This window comes from Gorilla gorilla, chromosome 23 (genome assembly GCF_029281585.2).
Source record: "Gorilla gorilla gorilla isolate KB3781 chromosome 23, NHGRI_mGorGor1-v2.1_pri, whole genome shotgun sequence".
NCBI lineage: Eukaryota > Metazoa > Chordata > Mammalia > Primates > Hominidae > Gorilla > Gorilla gorilla.
The window spans coordinates 36,822,744-36,845,813 of record NC_086018.1 but is presented as its reverse complement, the minus strand read 5'-3'; the positions used below and the strand labels follow the sequence as shown (position 1 = coordinate 36,845,813).

The 23,070-nt window shown below is 54.5% G+C and overlaps 1 protein-coding gene across 1 annotated transcript in view; it reads left to right on the top strand.

Moving 5' to 3' along the window:
• NPTXR (neuronal pentraxin receptor) overlaps positions 1-19,721 on the top strand; it is a 41,023-nt gene extending 21,302 nt beyond the window's left edge. Inside the window, exons 4-7 of the mRNA XM_004063494.5 lie at positions 9,679-9,904; positions 11,437-11,684; positions 14,917-15,096; positions 15,345-19,721. Coding sequence (XP_004063542.3) covers positions 9,679-9,904; positions 11,437-11,684; positions 14,917-15,096; positions 15,345-15,569 — 879 coding nt within the window. The 3' untranslated portion in view covers positions 15,570-19,721. The remainder of the gene's footprint in view (positions 1-9,678; positions 9,905-11,436; positions 11,685-14,916; positions 15,097-15,344) is intronic.
• The last annotated feature ends 3,349 nt before the right edge of the window (positions 19,722-23,070 follow it).

Here is a 23,070-nt window from a genome sequence, read left to right as displayed (position 1 = left end):
CAGCAGGCCAGATACTCCCGAAACATGCTTCCAGCTCTAAAAAGTCTCTGAAATAGGTCAGGCGCGGTGGCTCACACCTGTAATCCCAGCACTTTGGGAGGCCGAGGCCAGCAGATCACTTGAGGTCAGGAGTTCAAGACCAGCCTGGCCAACATGGCAAAACCCTGTCTCTACTTAAAAATACAAAAATTAGCCAAGTATGGTGGCACGTGCCTGTGGTCCTAGCTGCTTGGGAAGCTGAGGCAGAAGAGTCACTTGAACCCAGGAGGCAGAGGTTGCAGTGAGCCAAGATTATGCCACTGCACTCCAGCCTGGGCAACAGAGCGAAACTCTGTCTCAAAAAAAAAAAAAATTAAATAAAATAAAAAATAAAAATAAATAAGTCTCTGAAATAGAAAGGCTGGGAGGCACAGGCTTGGGTTCTTGCTTGTGACTTTAGACTAATCACTTTCCCTCTTGGTGCCTTGGTTTTCTTATCTGTAAAACAGGCAGGAGGAGGAGCTAAGTCCCAGTCCCCTTAGGCTCTACATTCTGAGTTCTTGGGCAGAAGGCTTCTAAATAGGGATTGTGTGGGGGCAGGTGTGTTTATGGGGGTTACATGTGTGTACCGCCCTCGAGCCCCTTCCACCCACTCCTAGAACTATGTTCCTCTGGGAAATCTGCAGATAAACAGCAGCTTCGAGGATCTCTTGGTGTCTTCTCTAAATTCCGTTGGTTGTCTTTGTTTTTCTCTGACTTTGCTGCCCATTCTAGAAGCTTCTGCCTAGTGGGCACTGGTTCCCCTGACCCTGCCTGTTTGGCAGTGAGGAGGGCTTGGGAGAAGGGAATGGCTGGGGGCTGTGGAATGTGGAGAGAGGGCTTCTGCTATTGGGCTTTGGTTGGAGGATGTGGACCCACAGTGTCCTCCCTCCCCCACAGTGCCCCCTCCAGCCCTGAGAAAGCTGCAGTGTGGAACATGTTCCTGGTACAGACTCCAGGGCCAGATCACCTGGGTGCAAATTCCAGCTCTGTCACTTGAGAGTTCTGTGACCTCAGGCAAGGTGCTTAACTTTCTCAGCCTCAGTTTCCTGTCTGAAATGGAGATTTGAAAGCCTGTGGGTGCCGGGCGCGGTGGCTCACGCCTGTAATCCCAGCACTTTGGGAAGCCGAGGCGGGCGTATCACGAGGTCAGGAGATCAAGATCATCCTGGCTAACACGGTGAAACCCCGTCTCTACTAAAAATACAAAAAATTAGCCGGGCAAGGTGGCGGGCACCTATAGTCCCAGCTACTCGGGAGGCTGAGACAGGAGAATCGCTTGAACCCGGGAGGCTGAGGTTGCAGTGAGCCGAGACTGCACCACTGCACTACAGCCTGGGCGACAGAGCAAGACTCCGTCTCAAAAAATAAATAAATAAAATAAAAAAACCTGCGTGACTTGTTTGTTTTGAGGTTTATCTTACATTCAAGATACGTAAGAGGTCACAGATCTCACTTAAACAGACACAAATCGTAAGTGGACAGCTCGATGAAAATTTGCGGATGGATACCCCTGTGAAAGCGCCAGCCAGATCAGGAATTGGAACACTTCCAGCACCCCCAGAAGGCTCCCTGGTGCCCCCAAAGACAGTAGCCTTCCAAAGGCAACGGCTGTTCTGGCTCCTGTCACCGTAGTCGGTTTTGCCTGTGTTTGGACTTCGTACAAATGGACGCAGACAGCTGTGCACCCTTGTGTCTGGTGATCTTTCATTCAATGTCACGTCTGTGGCATCCAGGCTTGTTGCGTGTACCCACGGAGGATTGCCGTTTTCATTGCCGTGTGGTGTTCCGTTGCGCGGACGAGCCTTAATTCATTTACCCGTTCTTCTGTGGATGGATCTGTGGGTTGTTTCTGGTTTACAAATAAGGCTGCTGTAAACATTCTTGGGATATCTGTTGGCGGCTGTCAGCCCTCATTTCTCCCTGGATCGAGCCACAGGAGTGGGTTGCAAGAGGGGCATATATTTAGCGTCGGAAGGTACAGCCAAACATTTCCCCACAGTAGCTGAGAGAGTTTACAAGCCCGCCCGCGTGTAAACCTCGCCAAACTCGGTATGGTCATTTTAAAAACATTCCCGTTTCGGTGGGCGGGTAGTGCACTCACTGTGGTTTTAATTTGTATTGCTCTGATGATTCATGACGTTGAGCACCTTTTCTTATGTTTCTTGGCCATTTTGTAAATCTTTGCCTGTAGGAGGTGGAATGAACTCAGAGGTCGGTGCTCCTCACAGAGTGAAGAAGGTGGGGTGCCGGGGCGGGGGGGCGTCTCCCCAGGACAGTCTTGGGCACATCATCCACATGGAACTCTGGGGACAGGGATAGAAGCAACCAACCCAAGGTGGGAGCACTTATGTGCTTCCACAGCCCTTGTTTCACTCCAGGGGAAGCTGAGGCTGAGAGAGGCTGAGGGACCTGCCCACAGCCACAGAGGCTGAGTCAAGACCAAGCCAGGATTTCTCACTAAAGTGGGCTAGGGGTGGGGGACCTCCATCTGCTGAGGATTTTTGGGGCCCGGAAGGTGTGTGGGCAGGCAGGACCTCAGCAGAACCCCCAGCTGGGCTTCTGGAAGAAGCAGTCTGACAGGAGGGACTTTTGAAGGGAGGAGCAAGGGGCCTGGGGCCAGAGGGGTCTTTAGACACGGTCTGGGGTCTCGGACCCGGGAGGTACATGGCCAACCCCATCCCTGCTCCCTCTTCCTCATCCTCCTCCCCATTCGTCTTCTTTCCTTCAGCTCCAAAGTGGCACTAGGAGACCAGGATGATCAAAACCAACCTGTCCTTTGCCCACCACTCACCTGTTCCCCGCCTGGGTGGGAGGAGGCGGAGCCACCTGCTGGGTCTGTCCCTGGAGAGGAAGGCAGGGTGGCAGCATGGGGTTTCTCTGAGAAGGCTTCCTGACCCCAAACTTCCACCTTGGCAAGAGCTGGTGGCCTGGCCATCCCAGAACAGCCTCTGCCTCACCGCCAGCTGGGAGCACCGCCACCTGCGGAACCATGGGGCCATATTTGCCTTTGGGGCCACAGCACCTGGCACTTGGCAAGAGGCAGCAGGGGTGAGCTCACCCTCTGCACCAGGCCTGTCAAGGGCCTTACAATTGAATCCCACAAGAACTATGGGACTATTACTATCTCTGTTTTACAGATGAGGAGACTGAGGCTCAGAAAGTTTCAGAAGCTTGTCCAGCTCACTCAGCTGGCATTTCCACCCAGGCAGTCTGGCTCCAGGGCCTGCACCATGACACACGATGCTCTCCTGCCTCTCAATAACAGCAAAGAATAATAGTAATGTGACAACCACGTACTGCCTCTTATGGTTGACCACACTTCATATCTGTTCTTTCATTTTATTTATTTATATCCCCAAATGTAGGTACTATTATTACACCCATTTTACAGATAAGGTAACTGAGGGCCAGAGGAGTTAAGCAGCTTGCCCAAGGCCGCAGATGTAGTAAGCAAGGAACTGAAAATGACGCTGGCCTGTCTAACGTGACAGTTCATGTCTGCAACTACGACACCATGTTGCTGCGGCACACATGGATGGATGGACGGATGGATGGATGGATGGATGGATGGATGGATGGATGGATGATGGATGGATGGATGGATGAGTGCTCTGCAGCCCTGCCAGAGAAGCTCTCAGGGCCCTCTTCTCTCTTTATAGAGCATCTCAGTTCAGGCATCAGGGAAGCTGCCATCTGGAGGATGAGCAGGCAATGGGCAGAGGAGGGGTGGGGGCGGGAAGAATGTTCTTGGAGAAGGAACAGCATGTGTGGAGGCCTTAGGGTGAGAAGGAGTTTGGGGCAGTTGAGCAGCAGAGGACTTTCAGTGGGCATGACCTATGTCCTGTCGGGGTGAGGGCTGAAGCCAGGAGGACAGGGACTTTATTGGCAGGGAGAGGGGGGCTGTGGAAGGATTTTAAGCAGGAGAGCAACATGGCTGGATTTGCCTCTGGCCGCTGTGTGGAGGGTGGGAGTGGAAGCTGTGGCACAGTCCAGCGGACAGTAGCCAGGACTAGGGAGAAGGCTAGGAGCTGAGTGAAGCTCTGGGCGAGATGCAGGGTTAGATTCAACCATTAGAGACACCACTTTATGAAGCTCTGGGTAAGATGCAGGGTTAGATTCAACCATTAGAGATGCCACTTTAGGATTGTTTCCCTGTTTTTAAAAGAAAATCATGTCAAGTATTTCAGATGGGCAAAAAGGCATAAATACTACTACCCAGGCCCCTGCCCAGGCTCAAGAACCAAACATTTCCAATCAGCTGATCCCCATCACAAGGTCAGGAGATGGAGACCATCCTGGCTAACACAGTGAAACCCCATCTCTACTAAAAATACAAAAAATTAGCTGGGCGAGGTGGCGGGCGCCTGTAGTCCCAGCTACTCGGGAGGCTGAGGCAAGAGAATGGCGTGAACCCCAGGGGGGCGGAGCCTGCAGTGAGCCGAGATCGTGCCACTGCACTCCAGCCTGGGCAACAGCGAGACTCTGTCTCAAAAAAAAAAGAAACTCCATTGCAAAAAAAAAAAATTGTTAGTCACGACATTAATAGTAGACACGCCTGTGATGCTTCCTATGCCTACTGCACACGAAGTGCTTTCTATCTATGAACTCAGTCAATCCTCACCACAATGCTATGAGATTTACTATTTTACCCTTTGGGGCCAATGGGGAAACTGAGGCATGGCACCGTTACATAACAAGGCCACTCAGCTGGTGAAGCCCAGGTGTGAGCCCTAGCAGGACTCAGAACTCAGGGGATGGTTGGATGGGGGAGGTGAGGGGCCGTGGTCCACACTGCTCCCCCTGAAGGCTGCTCACTTTCCACCTGGTCTTGGTGCCCCTGCAGTCTGCCCCTGGTGAGGGAGGTGGGGTGGCAGGATGGGGTTTCTCTGAGAACCCCCAAACTCCCACCATTGCAAAACCTGGTAGTCTGGCTGTCCCAGAACAGCTTCTGCCTCACTGCCAGCTGGGAGTACCACTACCTGGGTGATCCTGGGCAGGGGCAGTGGTGCAGAGGGTGGGACCCTGACCCTCAACAGACCCAGACCAGCAGTGTAGGCCTGAGGAATGAGCACAGTCTGTGGGCTGTGCAGAGGATGGGACTCTGGCCCTGGAGTCCTGCACCTGCCTTCTGCTCCCTGCAGCAAGGGAATAGACCCCGGGTGGGGCTAAGGTGATGGGGTTTCCCTGCATCCTCCCAGCCTCAGCCACCCCACGCTGGCAGGACCCTCCTATCAGTCTCCCTTTGTGAAGCTATCCTGTGCCATAGTCTCACACAACCTTCTGGACCTTCTAGACTTCCCGTGGCCATTAGTACCTCTCCTGCTTGCCTTCGAGTTAGGCAGGGCAACCAGCACTGTGCCCACTTGGCAGATCAACGAACAGACCCAGACCATCAGTGTGAGCCTGAGGAATGAGCACAGATTTCAGGATCAGGAAGGCCAGGCTGAAGTGCTGGCTCTGCAGCGTCACAGGTATGTGACCTTAGACAGACACTGAGCCTCAGTTCGCTCATCTCTGAGTGGGCCTCCCTACTTCCCCAGGCTGTTGAGAGCAGCCTAGAACTGTTTGCACAGAGCTTCCCTAGTGCGGGGCCTGGCATGCAGTGAGTGCTCGATGGAGACAGCTGCTGCCGTTAGCATTCTGATTGAGTGCTAATGAGCCCAGCACATTATGGCTGAGCCGGGCCTAGAACAAGGGGCTCTGGCTCTAGGCCCAGCACACTTACGCCAAACCCCACCCCGGACTCCCAGCGGGACAGGCCATGGGTTCCCAGCCTCCACCTTCCTGCCCCAGCAGGAGCTGAGTGGGGGTGCTGGCGTCATCATTCCCTCCATCATCTTAGGTGAGGGGCCCAGTTGGCATCGGGCCGGGAGCCCACGCGGCACAGCCTGCGCCCACAGCAGATGGGAAGTGGGGGTGCGGGAGTCGTGTTCTTCTGATTCAGACACTGGGACGGGGAGGGACTCACACACGATCCGGCAAGCCCACCTCCTCCACGGCCTTCCTGGCCGCTGCAGAGCCGGTGGCTCTGACAAAAGAACAGCTTGAGCGCGCACCCCCTCAGCCCGCACGTTTTCTCCTCCAAACAGCGTCTGTTTAAATAGCCTCGACTCCCTGTTCTTGCTGGCAGGTCTTCCTCCCTCTGTTCTTCCTGGCAAGTCTTCCTCCCTCTCTCCCTTTGCTGGAGAGAGGAGATGCTGGCTCCAGGGGTATCGGCTTGGCCCAGCCCCATTGCTATAGACAATTCAAAACGACTCCTGCCTCGGTTTCCCATCTGTGAAATGGGGATACGAAGAGTGCCAGCCTCAGCGAGCGGCTGCGAGGATTCATGAGTAAACACATGTCAAGTGCCTATGATGGGCCTGGTGCACAGCCTCACTCCCGCATGCCCCTCTGGCCTCAAGCTTGGCACAGAGCGGGTGGAGAACTGAGGACAGAACAGTACCTGGGACCGGGGACACCCTGCCCCAGCCCGCCCTTCCAGCCCTGAGATGAAATGCGCCCCTTGAGCTGATTGCCTCAGTCCAAGGCTTCCTGGAAGTCCAGCCATCTCAAATGCAGTGGGTGGCTGACCCTGTCACCCTGTGGGCCATCCAGTGTCACTTGAAGGCTCTGGAGGTAATGAGCGCCCCATCAGCTAATGTAATCAAGCCCCACAGTTGGCATTATGCTTTTATAGTCCATGAGGGCCTGTCACTTGTCCTCCCATCCTTCCATCTGTCCTGGGAATGAACAAGAGGAAGCCTGTTTCACCCCACACACACTTTTTTTTGTCTCGCTCTGTTGCTTAGGCTGGAGTGCAGTGGTATGATCATGACTCACCGCAGCCTCAACCTCCCGGGCTTAAGCAATCCTCCTGCCTCAGCCACGCAAGTGGCTGGGGCCACAGGCATGCACCACCATGCCTGGCTAATCTTTGTATTTCGTGTAGAGATGGGGTTTCGCCATGTTGCCCAGGCTGGTCTCGAACTCCAGGGCTCAAGCGCCCGTCTTGGCCTCCCAAAGTGCTGGGATTACACACATGAGCCACCATGCCCAGCCTGTTCCCGTTTTAGAGGAAGGGAAACCGAGGCTTTGTGGTTAGTCTGCACCAGAGTCAGGGTTTATAGGCACCTTGACAGAAGGAGCCCTCGGGAAAGCAAAGACGAATGTAAGCGGGGAGTGCACTGTAAGGCTCCTCGCCCATCCCATGCCCGCCTTCACCTGGCCTCCACCCCAGCCTCGTGGGCCAAGTAGGCATCTGCGTGGCTGGGCGGCCGTGACCTCTTACACAAGAGGTGGGGGGGGGTGGATAATGGTGGCCAGAGTCCCCCCTCTCCCGCTGCTTTCATGGGTCCCTTTCCAGAGCCAGCCTGGACGACCACAGTGACTTGTGTCTGTTGCCCCATCTTACAGCCTGGAATGGAGAGGTTGATCCTCAGCCCCTCCCACTGACAGCAGAAGAGGGGGGTTGCTGAGTGTGAGTGACACCAGACCCCCTGCCCTGTGAAGCAACCTCACCTTTCCCATGGGAGCCAAGGGACAGGTGGGACAGAGAGGGAATAGGGCTTCTGGAGAGGCCGCCTGGCAGATGCCAAGAGAGGCTGCGTGGCGAGTGATGCAGAGGGGGCGGGCGAGCCAGACTGCTAGGCTCAGATCCCAGCTCTGCTCCTGCTCCTGGTGTGATCTTAGTTAACTCACCCTAGTTTTCCTGCCCCTGATATGGGGACACTGGCATGTTAAGTGGAATCAGAGAGGGAATGTTTGCAAGGTGTCTGCTAAGGCTCAGCCGGCAGCAAGAGCGTCCCATTCAGTCTTCCCACCTACCCCACGCACCCAAAACCATGCCCCCGGCACCCACTGTGGGCCAGGCTCTGGGCACTTCCCTTACACGCCATCATTTAATGCTGGCCAGCCCTGGAGGCTGAGCATTCCATGTCCCCATCTTATAGAAGGGGAAAAATGATCTCGGAGTGTCAGCCCACCTGCCCCTACTCTCACGGGGCAGTGGCAGAGCCGAGGGCCGGTTCCTGCAACTCCTCAAAATGAGGTCACATTGCTGTCCACACTGGCAGCTCCCAAGTCTCGGGCACTGAGCATGGCAGTGGTCCTTTGCCCCCAGCACTCTGACGCAGGGGATGCACTTCTCCCCTTGTCCCATGGCTAGAAAACAGGCTCAGAAGTTAAGGAGGAGCGCACAGCTCAGAAGGAACACGCGGCCCTCAGTCACAGCAGCCGCCAGCAGTGTCCAGTGTCGCCCAGCAAATGACTGACAAGGCCATTGGCTGGGCCAGTGAGGCTGGACAGGGGATTCTATACTTGTCCCAGGCTGCAAGGCCATCCCCTCACAGCTTAGGAAACTGAGGAAAGGTGGGGTTCTTGGTTTTCTGTTTTGCCTCCAGCCACAACTTCAGCATCTGGGGCAGTGCCCAGCACAATGGGGGTGCCCTCTGAATGTTTGCTCAGTGACTGAATCACAGAATGCAATGAGTTCATGTCTGGGGCCTAAGCCTGGGAGCAAGGAACTGACTGAGCAAAAACTTCCCAGGCCCCTGGGGAGTTCGCAAGCATCAGGCCTGGTAGCGGGGACCATGGAGGAGGGGGAAGCCAGGAGGATGGTGGAGGATGGTGAAGGTTTAATTTAGCTCCTAGCAGCTCATTGAATTATTAATCTCCTACTGACATTTCTGTGACATGTCTGCCACAGACTGTCCCCTTGAAGAGTCTGGACCTGCAGCCTCACCTGCCTTCCTCCACCCCAGAGGGGCCTTCTTCCAGCAGGAGACGGGGAAGGAAACCCTCCCAGCTCCTGCCCCAGTTCTGCTGCCCTTGGGGTCTTAAGATAAGACAGGCATGTGGTGGGGAACTCTGAACACTTAGACCTCATCCCGGGCTGGATGGGGGATGTCAGAGCCTACCCTGGAACACCCTGCCCTAGACAGCAATTGCCATAAGCAGGCTCTGTTTATTGATATTTAATCCTTAGTCCTCCCCACAACTCTCCAAATAGGTGCAGCTCTCTTTTGAGTAAACACGTTCAGAGAAGTCAAGATATTTTCTCAGAGTCACATAGCAGATTGGTTACCGAGCTGGTTTTGAACCCTGGGCTGTCTGACTCCAAAGTATGTGATTTCAACCACCTGTCACCCTGGTATGGTCAAGCCACCGGGGCCCTGCTCCAGAAGTCCCTGTTTCATGCCCTGAGTGGGCCCAATGGCCATACAGAGCCTTTTGCCAAGGACCATTCTAGAGAAGCTTGCTGAGTGAGGGAATGAAGACTAAGATGGTCCGCCCCTTTACCAGCCTATCAGTGTCTAGCCTTGCTGCTATCAAGGACTAGGGTGGGGCGTTCAGCCCCAGCTGCACCCTGAAACCACCTGGGGGACCTTCACAGCACTCATGGCCAGGCCCCACACCCCCACCACGGGCTGAGCTGTCCTTGAGGGCCGGGGCCAGCTCTGCCTGCTGCTCACCGTCATGTGCCAGCACCAGGAACAGAGCCTGCCAGGGACCCAGGATGCATCTGTTGCCTGATGTTGGCCATTGTCGTTCCCATTTTGCATATTGGGGAAGCTGAGGCTCCCCTGGGGTCACTGAGCAGGGGCGGTAGGCATCTGAGTGTTCCCAGCCTTTCCTTCCTCCCCTCAGTTGATTTCTGTTTCTCTGCCCTGTGAACAGCAGGAGCTTCCAGCCCGTGTGAACCTCTCAGCTGCCCCAGCCCCAGTCTCTGCTGTGCCCACCGGCCTACACTCCAAGATGGACCAGCTGGAGGGGCAGCTGCTGGCCCAGGTGCTGGCGCTGGAGAAGGAGCGTGTGGCCCTCAGCCACAGCAGCCGCCGGCAGAGGCAGGAAGTGGAAAAGGAGTTGGACGTCCTGCAGGGTCGTGTGGCTGAGCTGGAGCACGGTGGGTCCTGGGTCCTGCAGAGGGCATTGGAGGGGTCCTCAGGGTGACAGAGCTACTCAAAAAATATATCCATGCTCCCCAGAGGCTAACATGGACAGACGGGAGGGTGGGGAGGAGGCTGTGGAACACACAGTGGAGAGAATCATTGGGGGATATTGTTATCATTATCAACATTATTAACAGATCTATTTTCTGGCACTTACTGTGTCCTGGGAGTGGGCTAAGTACTTGATACATCAGCTGATTTAATCTTCACAGTTTTCACAGATGAGAAAACCGAAGCTCAGAGACATCAAGTGACATGCTCAAGGTCACACAGACAAAAGTGGCGGGTCTGGACCTCAAACAAGGTCTGACTCCACAGCCATACATTTAACCACCCACAAAATAGCATTTTCAATGAACTGGTCAGGATTTTGTTTAACACTTGTGCCTGGCACTGCCAAGGGGTCAGAGGAACATAATGGGCAGGGTACAGGTATAAGCATAAGGAGACCTGGCTCCTGGTTGCATATCTGTCTCTGGCTTGCTCTGTGACCTCAGAAGTTCACTTCCTTCCCCAGGCCTCAGTTTTCCTCATCTGAGAAATAGGGGTTTAGGACTCATGAGCTCTCAAAGACCTCTCAGCTTTGAATTCTTGTGAAGACCACCCTTAAGAGGCTTGCAGACAAGTTGGGGAGAACAGGGGAAATGGTGAGCAGTTAGCTGGGACCAGCTTACATGGGGAACAGGGGTTCAGGAGAAGAAAATCCAGGGCCAGGCATGGTGGCTCATGCCTGTTATCCCAACACTGGGAGGTTGAGGTGGGCGGATCACCTGAGGTCAGGAGTTCAAGGTCAGCCTGGCCATCATGGCAAAACCCCATTTCTACTAAAAATGCAAAAAGTAGCTGGGTGTGGTGGTGCATACCTGTAATCCCAGCTACTCGGGAGGCTGGGGCAGGAGAATTGCTTGAGCCTGGGAGGTGAAGGTTGCAGTGAGCTGGGCAACAGAGGGAAACTCCATCTCAAAAAAAAAAAAAAGAAAAAAAAGAAAAAGAAAAGAAAAGAAAGAAAATCCAAGCTGCTTCCTGGAGGAGGCAGGCCTCAAGCTACTTCTTGAAAACAGAGGTGAGGAGCAAATTTCAGAATGGAGGGGCCATTGCAGGGGCACAGCTGCAGGGGAGGGACAGGTCTGGTGGCTCAGGGCCAGCATCCTAGGTGGAGCACAGGAACAGGAGAAGCAACCTCCAGCCCTCCTCAGCCCTGCCTCTGGCCTGTCTACCCCGGGTCTCCCAACAAGTTTAATTTGTTGACGGTCACGTGGCTGGGAAGTGGGGGAGACGAGATTTGGTCTCAGGACATCTAAGGTCCAGAGCCCCTGCACTTTATTCACACCCCTCAACACAGAGGTGGAGCAGAGAGAGCCCTGAAGGCACTGGGCATGCAGCAGGTGCCTGGGAGCTGTTAGCCTTCTTTCTGAAGTGTGTCCTGTCCACCCCACCCTTTTCGGTGTCCACCGACCTCCACCATGTCTGCCTTGCCCACCCTCAGGGTCCTCAGCCTACAGTCCTCCAGATGCCTTCAAGATCAGCATCCCCATCCGTAACAACTACATGTACGCCCGCGTGCGGAAGGCGCTGCCCGAGCTCTACGCATTCACCGCCTGCATGTGGCTGCGGTCCAGGTCCAGCGGCACCGGCCAGGGCACCCCCTTCTCCTACTCGGTGCCCGGGCAGGCCAACGAGATTGTACTGCTAGAGGCGGGCCATGAGCCCATGGAGCTGCTGATCAACGACAAGGTGGGCAGGGCTGGCAGGGAGGGCTGGCTGGGGGAGGGCCACCCTTCCAGAAGCGCCCACTCCACACTGGGCTCTTTCATTCTCCTGCTCATTCTCCTGCTCTGCATATTCAGCACACATTAAGTACCTACTGTGTGCCAGGCTGGGCTCTGGGAATATAAAGACAAGCCAGACATGGAGCTGCCGGAAGAGAGGCTGTGTCTAATAGAGGCTCTAAGTGTTGTTCCATTTTACAGAGGAGGCAAGTGAAGCTCTTGGAGATCCAGTGACTTCCCCAGTGACCCAGCTATGGGACGGGGCTGAGGTGTCTGCCCCCAGGGCCCTGCTCATCCTCCTGGACTTAAAGAGAAGGGAGGTGGCCGGACGCAGTGGCTCATGCCTGTAATCCCAGCACTCTGGGAGGCCAAGGCGGGCGGATCACGAGGTCAGGAGATTGAGACCGTCCTGGCTAACACGGTGAAACCCCATCTCTACTAAAAATACAAAAAAATTAGCTGGGCGTGGTGGCAGGCGCCTGTAGTCCCAGCTACTCGGGAGGCTGAGGCAGGAGAATGGCCAGAACCCGGGAGGCAGAGCTTGCAGTGAGCCAAGATCACGCCACTGCACTCCAGCCTGGGCGACAGAGCAAGACTCCGTGTCAAAAAAAAAAAAAAAAGAGAGAGAGAGAGAGAGAAGGGAGGTGCACAGACCTACCTGGGGATGGAGGGAGGAAGGGAGTGCTCGTGGCCTCCTCGTTCCTTCTACTTCCCTGGAGCCCGCCCCTCGGGCCCTCCCCACTATGGAGAGTAGAAAGGTGTTGTGCTCAGGCTCTGGGACCCAAATGCTGGTTTGAGTCTTGGTTCTGCATCTTCACCATTGTGTGACCTCAGACTAGTCTTCTACTTGCCCTGTGCCTCAGTTTGCTTATCTCTAAAGCAGGAATGATAAGAACTCTTGCCTCTTAAGGTTGTAGTGAGAAGTGGCTTAAATGCATGTAGAGGGCTTTGAGCAGAGCCTAGCGTTTAGCAGACATCAATAACTGTGAGCTATTTTTATTATACTGGGCACTGCGCTAATAAGCAGTTTACTCACATTATTACCCTTGACCTTCCCAACAGCACTGGGAAGTAGGTACCCTCATTATCCCCATTTTGCAGATGGAGAAACTGAGGCTCAGAGAGGGGAAGTAATGCACCCTGGCCACACAGCTGCTGGGGTGTGATGTGATTCAGGGTCTTGGGATCCAGAAACCACCTTTTAACCCCTCCCCTGTTCTGCCCTTGGGCCACCCATCTTCCTCATGCCCAGGCCTCCCTCCCCGATGCCCCTCCTTCAGCCTGGCTGGAAGGCAGGACAAGGACAAGGCAGGGAGAATGATGTAGCAGGAGCATGGTAATTGAGGGGAGAGGAAGGGGAGCGTCTCATCACTGTCATCCACTCCCAAAGCTCCTCCCCCGCCTGCCACATTGTTTTGGGCCTTGCAGCCATGGTGGTCTATTGAGACCCCCCTGGAAATGCAGATACCACATATCGTACCCACCTGTGACCAGCCCACAACACATAAAGCCACTAGGAGTGATTGACACCCATCAGACCCGGCTTAGCAGAAGGTGCATTTCATGGCATTCTGGAGGGGGAGGAGGAGGAGGGAGGAGATGAGTCCAGGGACCAGTGACTTTCCCTTGTGGCCCAATAAACCCTACGACCACCGGGGTGGCTGGACTACATCTAGATCCTGCTGCCTTGTGCCCTTCATCACCCCCTGGCTGCCGTCCTTGGCCTGGCCCAAGTTCAGCACTCAGTTCTCATTAGAAGGAATTCAGCACCCTGGACAGGGCATTGGGCAGCCCTGTTCTGGGACGCTCTAGAGTCCTTTTGAGAGCCAGTCTAACAGACTGCTCACTGTTCCCTGTTTATTCCAGCCTCTAAGCCTTTACTCCTTCTGTGCCCACCACTTGGTTTGCCTAGCAATGGAATGGTGGATCCATTGTCCTTCCAGACGGGTTTTGACGTGGCTTCTGTTCCCATATCCCCTCTACCTCTGGGCCTCGCAGCCTCTGTACCTCCCATATGCCCTCCGTTATTTTGTCTTATAGCATTGCCCCAAAGTCCTTCCCCTCCTGCAGACTCAGCTCATTTAAGGCGTGGACCAGCTCCACATCCCCAGCATCCACAACAAGGCCAGGCACCACGTAGGCCTCAGAGAATGTTACATTAAATTGTGATCTCAGGCTGGGTAAGGTGGCTTATGCCTGTAATCCCAGCACTCTGAGAGGCTGAGGCGGGTGGATCATCTGAGGTCAGGAGTTCAAGACCAGGCTGGCCAATATAGTGAAATCCCGCCGTTTCTACTAAAAATACAAAAAAAAAAAATTAGCTGGGCGTGGTGGTGCACGCCTGTAATCCCAGCTACTTGGGAGGCTGAGGGAGGAGAATTGCTTGAACCAGGAGATGGAGGTTGTGGTGAGCTGAGATCACACCACTGCACTCTATCCTGGGCAACATAGTGAAATTCCATCTCAAAAAAAAATAATGTGACCTCAGGAAACTTACCAGATAAGGAAGCCCTTTGGGAGCACCAAATCCACAGACAGCAAGCACCTTTCATCTTACAGGCCAGCTCTAACCCATCAGCAGTGGCTTTCCAGAGCACTGTGCTGAGGGATCTGAGCTAAATCGAGGCTCGTGATTGATTGGCTATGTCTGCCCTGGGTGGAGGAAGAGGCAGCAGCTGTAGATTTGCCATCCCTTGTCTGACCTCACTTTACAGATAAGGAAACTGAGGCCCAGGGAGGAAGGAGCAGCCTCCCCAGATCACACAGGGGTTGGTGGCAGAGCCAGGGCCAGATGCTGGAGCCTGGCCTCTGAGTCCAAGGCTCATTCTATCCCTGCCAGTACTTCTTGAGCCCCAGCTGTGTGCTAAGTGCTGTGTGAGGTGTTCAGGGGAAGTTGGGATTATGAGACATCCCTCTCTCCCCAGGTGACCTTAATAGGCCTGTTGGAGAGTGAGTGAACTACCTTGTGACAACTGAAAACCAAAACCAGAGAGTCCCTTGTGATCTGGTTTGGTCTTTGAGGAAAGAGGAGAGAGGAGTCAGGGAAAGACACTGGGCAGGAGGATGGAGAGGGTCAGGCCTTGGGGTCGGGCCCTGGAAGGATGGACGTGGGTCTCCCCAGCCCCACCCCACTGCCTCAGCCATGGGCCTTGGGCCTTGGGGCACCTCTGACCTGGGGTTGGGGGACCTGTGTCCAGGTGGCCCAGCTGCCCCTGAGCCTGAAGGACAATGGCTGGCACCACATCTGCATCGCCTGGACCACAAGGGATGGCCTATGGTCTGCCTACCAGGACGGGGAGCTGCAGGGCTCCGGTGAGAACCTGGCTGCCTGGCACCCCATCAAGCCTCATGGGATCCTTATCTTGGGCCAGGAGCAGGTAAGGCTCAGGCTGGTATTGGGGCTGGACCTCCTAATTGTGCAGATGGGCAGACTGAGGGCCAGAGAGATCAGAGACCTGCCCAAGGAACTAGAATCTTGAAGGTGGGCTAGAGCGTTGGCGGCGGGGCTTCAGTGGGGTTGAAGGTGGGGCTTCCTCGGGGACAAGAGCCTGACTGAGCCAGCCTGCCTGTCTTTTCTGCTCCCTCACTCCATGCCTCTCCTTTCTCTGCTGCTGTCTTGGCCCAGGATACCCTGGGTGGCCGGTTTGATGCCACCCAGGCCTTTGTCGGTGACATTGCCCAGTTTAACCTGTGGGACCACGCCCTGACACCAGCCCAGGTCCTGGGCATTGCCAACTGCACTGCGCCACTGCTGGGCAACGTCCTTCCCTGGGAAGACAAGTTGGTGGAGGCCTTTGGGGGCGCAACAAAGGCTGCCTTCGATGTCTGCAAGGGGAGGGCCAGGGCATGAGGGGCCACCTCATCCAGGGCCCCTCCCTTGCCTGCCACTTTGGGGACTTGAGGGGGGTCATATTCCCTCCTCAGCCTGCCCACGCACTGGCCTTCCCTCCTGCCCCACTCCTGGCTGTGCCTCCCATTTTCCCTCACCTGTACCCACACCTCCAGAATGCCCTGCCCTGCGAGTGTGTCCCCTGTCCCCACCTGAGTGGGGAGGAGCGTCTCAAGTGAACAGTCGGAGCCTGCCCACCTGGCACTGCACTGGAGTTGTCTCTTACCCCACCCCTCCCTGCCCATCAATTGCATCTGATTTCACTAATTTTGACAGCACCCCCAGTAGGGTAGGGTTGTGTATGAGGGGGACCCCACTATCTCAGTGGTGGGGGTGGCCGCCCGCCCCCTTGTCCCCCATGCAACAGGCCCAGTGGCTCCCCCTTCAGGGCCACAACAGGCTGTAGAAGGGGATGATGAGGACATCAGAGGTTAGACTTACCCTCCTCCCTCTTTCCACCAGCTGCCAGTCAAGGGCAGTGGGATCTCGATGGAGCCTCCCCCACCCCGCCCATGCCTCCCTCTTCCTCCTCTTTCCTCCTCTCTTTGTGTGTAGTGGTTTGAATGTTGGTTCCATGCCTGGCCCAGCCCCACCTCAGTCTCCAGGACATTCCTTTCCCAGCTCCAGCCTGGAGGGAAGGGGACAAAGACCCCAGGAGGCCAAAGGGCTGCACTCACCCCTTGTGCTCACCCATAGTGATGGCCACTGGTATAGTCATCCCTCTCCCTCCATGCCAAGGACAGGACTTGGACCACTTCAGCCTGGGCTGGGAGCAGCCCTAAGGTAGAGGCCTCATGGCCCAGGAGACCCCACCTCTGGCAGAGCCACATTACCTACCCTGTGCATGGTCCTGGGGCAGCAAGGAAGAAGCTGAGAGGGTGGGGAGAAGCATGAAGCGGTGGGCAGAGGACTGGGTGAGGGGGAGAAGACCTTGGTTCCTAGCCAGCCCTGCTAATGTGCTGTGTGGCCTTCTGTAAGTCCCTGCCCTCTCTGGGCCCGGCCTTCCTCATTCGTGAGCTGAGGCCCTCGCTTTGGTTATTTGCTCTCCAGATTGGGTGTGAGCTTCTCTGTGATTCCAGGTGGATATGTGGGGAAAGCTCTGGTGACCCTGGGCTTCGCAGGGGTAGATCCCAGGACTCGGCAGTGGATGGGATGAAGCCAGTCATGGGTTAGGGTCAGCAGAGACTCAGAGTCCAGCGCAAGGTTCAAGGCAGACTAACCTCATGCATGGATTGTAAAAAACCAGCTCCCTCTGGATCAACCCAGCCTGGCACCCTTGCCTGTCTGAGAGTGTCTCAAAGGGCTGATGGCTTCCTGGTCCCCTTGAGTCGTCACCAGCTTCCCCAAGAGAGTGTCAGAATCTTAAGAGCTGAGAGGCCGGGCACGGTGGCTCACGCCTGTAATCCCAGCACTTTGGGAGGCTGAGACAGGCAGATCACTTGAGGTCAGGAGTTCAAGGTCAGCCTGGCCAACATGGTGAAACCCCATCTTCACTAAAAATACAAAACTTAGCTGGTTAGGTGGTGCATGCCTATACTCCCAGCTATTCGGGAGGCTGAGGCAGAAGAATCTCTTGAACTGAGGAGGTGGAGGTTGCAGTGAGCCGAGATCACGCCATTGCACTCCAGCCTGGGCAACAGAGCAAGACTCTGTCTCAAAAAAATAATAATAATCTTAAAAGATGAGAAAAGCCACCCCATCTGGCACCACAGCTGCATCTTGCTTGTGAGAAATGGGGAAGAGTTCAGGGAGGACACGTGACCTGCACAGGATCACAGAGCATGGGGCAGAGCCAGGACTAGAGCTCAGGGCATCTGACTCCCTCTTCAGTGTTCTTCCCCCTCCATGTTGCCTGCCCCTGAAGACCTTTGAGTTCAGTCTACACCTAAGCAGGTAGACATCCGCGAGGTCAGATGCTTTCCAACATGACACCTGAACATCTTCCTTTATGCAACACCCAAAAATCTTGGCGTCCCCACCCCAGGAAGTGCGGGGAGGAGGTTATGAACCCTGGGCGCTTCGGCAGAATGGAGAGCTGAGGCGTCCCTCCCCTGCTAGTCACCTACCAGGTGTCTGAGCAGCTGCATGCTCCCTGGCTCAAGTGGGCACTGTACCTTTTGCCTGCCTTTTTGTTCCCTATCTCCACTCCCTGAGGCCACTTAGCCTGAGACATGATGCAAGAGCTGCAGGCCGGGGGGCTCAGTGCCATTGGAAGCTACTCCAAGTTGCATTGCCTTCCGCGCCCAGATCCTGCTTTCCATTTCGAGAACATAAATAGATTGCCCAGCCCCTCCAGTACAATCCCACTGGAAGAAAAGGCGATGGCGGGCTTCAGCCAGACCTGCTGAGACCTAGGTTGCCACGGTAACAGCCAAAGACATCAACCCAAGTGCTGGGTCAAGTGTCTCATCATACTGGCACTGTTGCTGGGGTGATGGCAGAATTCAGAACTTCAATTTCAGTGACGCCAAGCTTGATGTGTTTCTGTTATTGTTTTGAAGAAGGTAGCTCTTGTGGAGGACTTGGGAGAAGGATGGGGTCTTAGGAAGGAGGTGACAGCACTTGCGTGGTCACTTGAGCCCACACACACGCTCAACCCCAAGTCCTTTATGCTTTGTCACAGTGAAGATGAGACCTCTGACGTCCAAGCCTTGTTCCTGTGCCGCATCACCCACTCAGCCTTCCAAAGGGAACAAGAACAAATTTCCCCAGCACCACTGTTTGGGTTCCGCTTTTCCTATCTTCTGCTGCCCCTGAGCACATCCGAGCAGACAGGGAAAGAGGAGTCAGACATGGCCCAGTCACATCCTGAGCTGCTCCTGGTTGATAACCACAATGGAGCCCGCGTTTGTCCTGCCGTCTGGCACTGCACTGAGTGTGGCACAGGCACCGTCCTGTTGATCTCACAACACAGTTCTAAGTTAGGACGTTCTTGGCTCCGTTAGACAGGTGAGGAAACTGGGGCACAGAGAGGTGATGTCATCTGCCTGGTGTCAATCAGCTAGCAAGTGATGGAGCCCAGATTTCAAACCGAAGGGGGTTACGTCCAGGGGCTGAGTTCCCACTCACCTGTGTAGAGTGCCATCTGGGCACCATTGCTCCAGATGTGTTCCGACCCCTTTCCCAGCCCACAGGGCTTTAAGTGAAGGAACAGAGGCAGGGGGTGGGCCAGCCCCAGGGCCAGGGTCCCCTTGGTGAAGCCGTGCCAGGGGGCTCAGCTGCTTCAGGGAATGTGTCCCTCCCACCATGGGCCAGAGCTTCAGCCCTTCTTTAGCTCAAGCTAGAGTTCACAGGAGAGCCAAAAAAGAAAAGGAAGCTGAGCATCTCCCGAGTCCTGGGCAGGGAAGGGGAGGGAAATTGCTGCTCCTCCGACTCTTGCTTGGGGCCAAGCCCTGCACCAGTTGCTTCCCAGCTGTTATCTGCCAGATCTTCCCATCTTGTGGCATGTGGTGCCCCCACCAACATCCCAAGGGGACCGATCCCCTTGCTACCACTTTGCATCACCTGGGACCACAGATTTGGGCAGGAAGGGCTCTGAGAGGAGGCCAAAGCCCTCGTTTTACAGAAGAGGAAGCTGAAGCCCGGGGAGGGGAGCGACCCTCAAGGCCACCCAGCTGGACACAGGAGACTTGAGCCCAGCCTTCTGACTGCATTCAGCCCTCTCTGGGACGCAGCAGCCTCTCCCCAGCACTGAGTCCCCCCTCCTTTGTGTATCCCAGCACCCTTGGCCTGAGTAAACTTGGAAAGGGGCTCCCTCCCAGAGAAGGGATTACTCTCTTCACCCCTTTATTCCAGCTGCCTGCCACCCCAGACCCCCACCTCCCACCCTGACCCCCGACCCCTGGGTGGGGAAGGGGCTCACATGGGCCCAGGCTGAGTGTGAGTGAGCATGTCAAGTTGTCTGACACTGTGACATTAGTGCACCCTACTGACAACCCCTCCCCAGCCTTGCCCCTTTCTCCTCTCCCTGTTTTGTACATAAATTGACATGAGCTGCAACATGTGTGCGTGTGTGTGCGTGTGTGTGTGTGTATGTGTGTGTGATCTGTTGTCATGGTTTTGTTACCTTTTTGTTTTTGTAAACTTGAATGTTCAAAATAAACATGCTGTTTACTCTGAGGCTCTTCTTTGCAGGGATGGGGCTGCCCTAGGGGGTGCTGGGCAGGAAGGAGGGGGCTGCTTTGGACAGGGCCACAGGGAAGCGCAGAGGAGACGCCTGATCCTGGACTGCCCCAGGGCCACACACGCCCCTAAATATGCCCCCCAGCTGACAAGTTCTCCCTGTTCCAGGCTTAAACACACCCCATTTCCCAGGATTTATGCAGGAAGGATGTAAAGAACCCAAGTCCCACATGGAACGTGTCCCAGTTCTGATAACTGGGCTTCGGCCTCATTCCCAATACCCCGTCCACATCTTGTGCTCTAGTTCTGGGATCCGAGTCCCTGACTTGTTTCCTGGGACCTAGTCTGTCCCAGTCACTTGCCTGGACCCCCAGAGTGTTTCATCTCTTGGAGTCCTAGGGAGGGGTGCCGGGGTGAGGGGCCCTGGTTGTTGTATTTCAGCCGCTCCCTTCCCCACACTACCCAGACTCCTCTGATATGTTTGGCCTCTAGACTGGACTCTAAGACCAGCATCAGGGTCAGCTACCCCACCCCACCCCTGCAGCACCTGCCCCATCCTTAAGAGGTTCTTGATTAGTCCCCAGCCCTCCCTGCACACACCATCTTAGAGGCACAAAGCCTTCATCCTCCTACTCTCTCAATACTGTCACTGTTCTTGGTTGGATGTTGTCCTCAGGTGATCCCTGTGAAAAGTCAGAGTGCTAGCCAGGGGTCAGGGGATCACACCGGCAGGACAGGGCTTTCCAGACTTTTCCAAAGCTTCCCAAACTTCCGACAAGAGTAGATTCACCACATGAGGACCAGGGGGTAGGTATCCCTGGAAGTGGCACTTCAAAACAGAGAAACTGCATTTGAAGTCTGTTATCTGAAAAATTCATGCGCTTTTTTCATTCTACTCCGGAATGAATCCAGATTTGTTTTAAGATAAAAATATTTTAATTACCACTGAGCAAAATTAAGCTACAGGCAGCTATGCCTTGTTTATCCTCTTTTGCACCAGTTTACTTGCAAACACTCCATCTCCCTCTGTCCCACTCAGCTGGCAAGGTCCAACCCTGGTGAAATCCTGCTGTCCACCTGCTTCGTGCCAGCACCTGCACAATTGAACGCGGATGTGAAAAAGCACGGAGTTTGATGTGTGTTGACTCTCATTTTCTTTTCTATTTATTTATTTATTTTTGATACGGAGTCTTACTCCATCTCCCAGGCTGGAGTGCAGTGGCACAATCTCGGCTCACTACAACTTCCGCCTCCCACGTTCCAGTTTCTCCTGCCTCAGCCTCCCGAATAGCTGGGACAACAGGCGCATGCCACCATGCCCAGCTAATTTTTTTTTTTTTTTTTAGTAGAGATAGGGTTTCACCATGTTAGTCAGGCTGGTCTCAAACTCCTGACCTCAAACGATCCACCTGCCTCAACCTCCTAAAGTGCTGGGATTACAGGTGTGAGCCACCACGCCCAGCCTGACTCTCATTTTCAGTCCTTGGCCAGAGATCTCCAACCCTGCCCTGCAATCTTAGTACACATTCCTTGTTTGGGGTCTTACTCTCCAAAGTGACTACATCATATTCCCTCTCTCCTCAAATCTACAGCCCTCCACTCCCAGCTCTGCACACTCAAGGGTGGCCTCACCTCCTAGTTCATTGAGAAAACCATTAGTTCAGTGTTCCCCCATCACCCCACCACCAAGTCTGCCTGCAAACCCGCACTGTACCCAGATTTTCTGTCTTCCCCTGGTTAGCTGAATAAACTGTCACTGTTCCTATCAGAGGCGCTGTGTAATGGATCCCCTTCCACTTTACCTTCTCAACAACATTTCTCCTGCATTACCAACCTATCCTTATCTACTTTGTCATTTCAGTGGGCCTCCACGTCTGCCCCAGTATCTCCTCTCTTACACAGAATCCCCATCTTGGGCCAATACCTCCTGCAGCTGTCACTCATTCCTTTTCTCCTTTCACTGCAAAACCTCTTGAAAAATCAGGTGTATCAGGGGTCCCCAAGACCACCCGCAGGTTTGATGATTCACTGGAAGGACTCACAGAACTCAGAAAAGCTGCTAAACTCATGGTTATGGTTTATTACATTGAAAAGATATAGATGCAAATTAGCCAAGGAGAAAGGCATATAGGGTGGAATCCAGGACAGACCAGGAGCAGGATTCCAGTTGTTCTTTCCCAAAGTCCTACGGACAGCACTTCATTCTCTCAGCAATGATGTGTGACACACACACAAGAGACTTGTCCATCAGGGAAGCTCACCCCAGTCTTGGTGTCCAGGGTCTATACTGGGGGATGGTTATGTAATGGAGCACCCGTATGACTGACCTTAACTACTCAGTCTCAGGACCCCCCTCCAGAGGTGAAACTGATACAGTGTGACCAAGGGCATTTGGCATAAAAGACTTTGTCAGCATAAATTATCTGGCATGGCCCAAGGTAAACAAAGATAGTCTCATCAGGCAGGACCTTCCAAGGGTTTAGAAGTTACCTGCTGGGGAGCTGCTCCAGGCCCAGTCCTTTCTTTGGAATGCACAGGGTTCCATCAGCCCAAGCCTGCTGAGTTAACCCTTTGCTAGACAGTGGGTCTACAGTTTTTGGGGGTTTGGGGGTTTTTTGTTTTTGTTTTTGAGATGGAGTCTCGCTTTGTCACCCAGACTGGAGTGCAGTGGCACCATCTTGGCCCACTGCAACCTCTGCCTCCCGGGTTCAAGTGATTCTCCTGCCTCAGTCTCCCGAGGAACTGGGATTACAGGCATGTGCCACCACACCCGGCTAATTTTTATATTTTCAGTAGAGACGGGGTTTCGCCATGTTGGCCAGGCTGGTCTCAAACTCCTGAGCTCAAAATAATCCCCCTGCCTTGGCCTCCCAAAGTACTGGGATTACAGGCGTGAGCCACCACAGTCAGCCAGGTCTACAGTTTTGATGCCACTTCATCCCACTTTCATTCACATCTTGTCCAGTTCCCATGAGGCTGCTGTTCCCCCCACACCCCCACTCCACCGAAGTCTTACCTGTCCAGGCCAACAATAACGTCTACGTTACAAAATCCAATGGCCAGGCCTCTGCCATTGTCTTAGCCACACTCTCAGCTGCATCGAACATACTCCTTCCTTCTTGAAAAATGTAACCTCTTGCCTTCCAAAACACACCCTCTCCTGGTTTGTCTTTCACCTCAGTGGTTCTCAAATTGTAGCCTGCATTACAATCGCCTGGAGCGAGTTAAAGCACTGGTCGCTGACCTCTGGGCCCCACCCTGGAGGTTCTGAGGCAGTAGATCTGGGGCGGGGCCCAATCGTCTGCTTCTCTAACAAGCGCCAGATGATGCTATGGCTGCT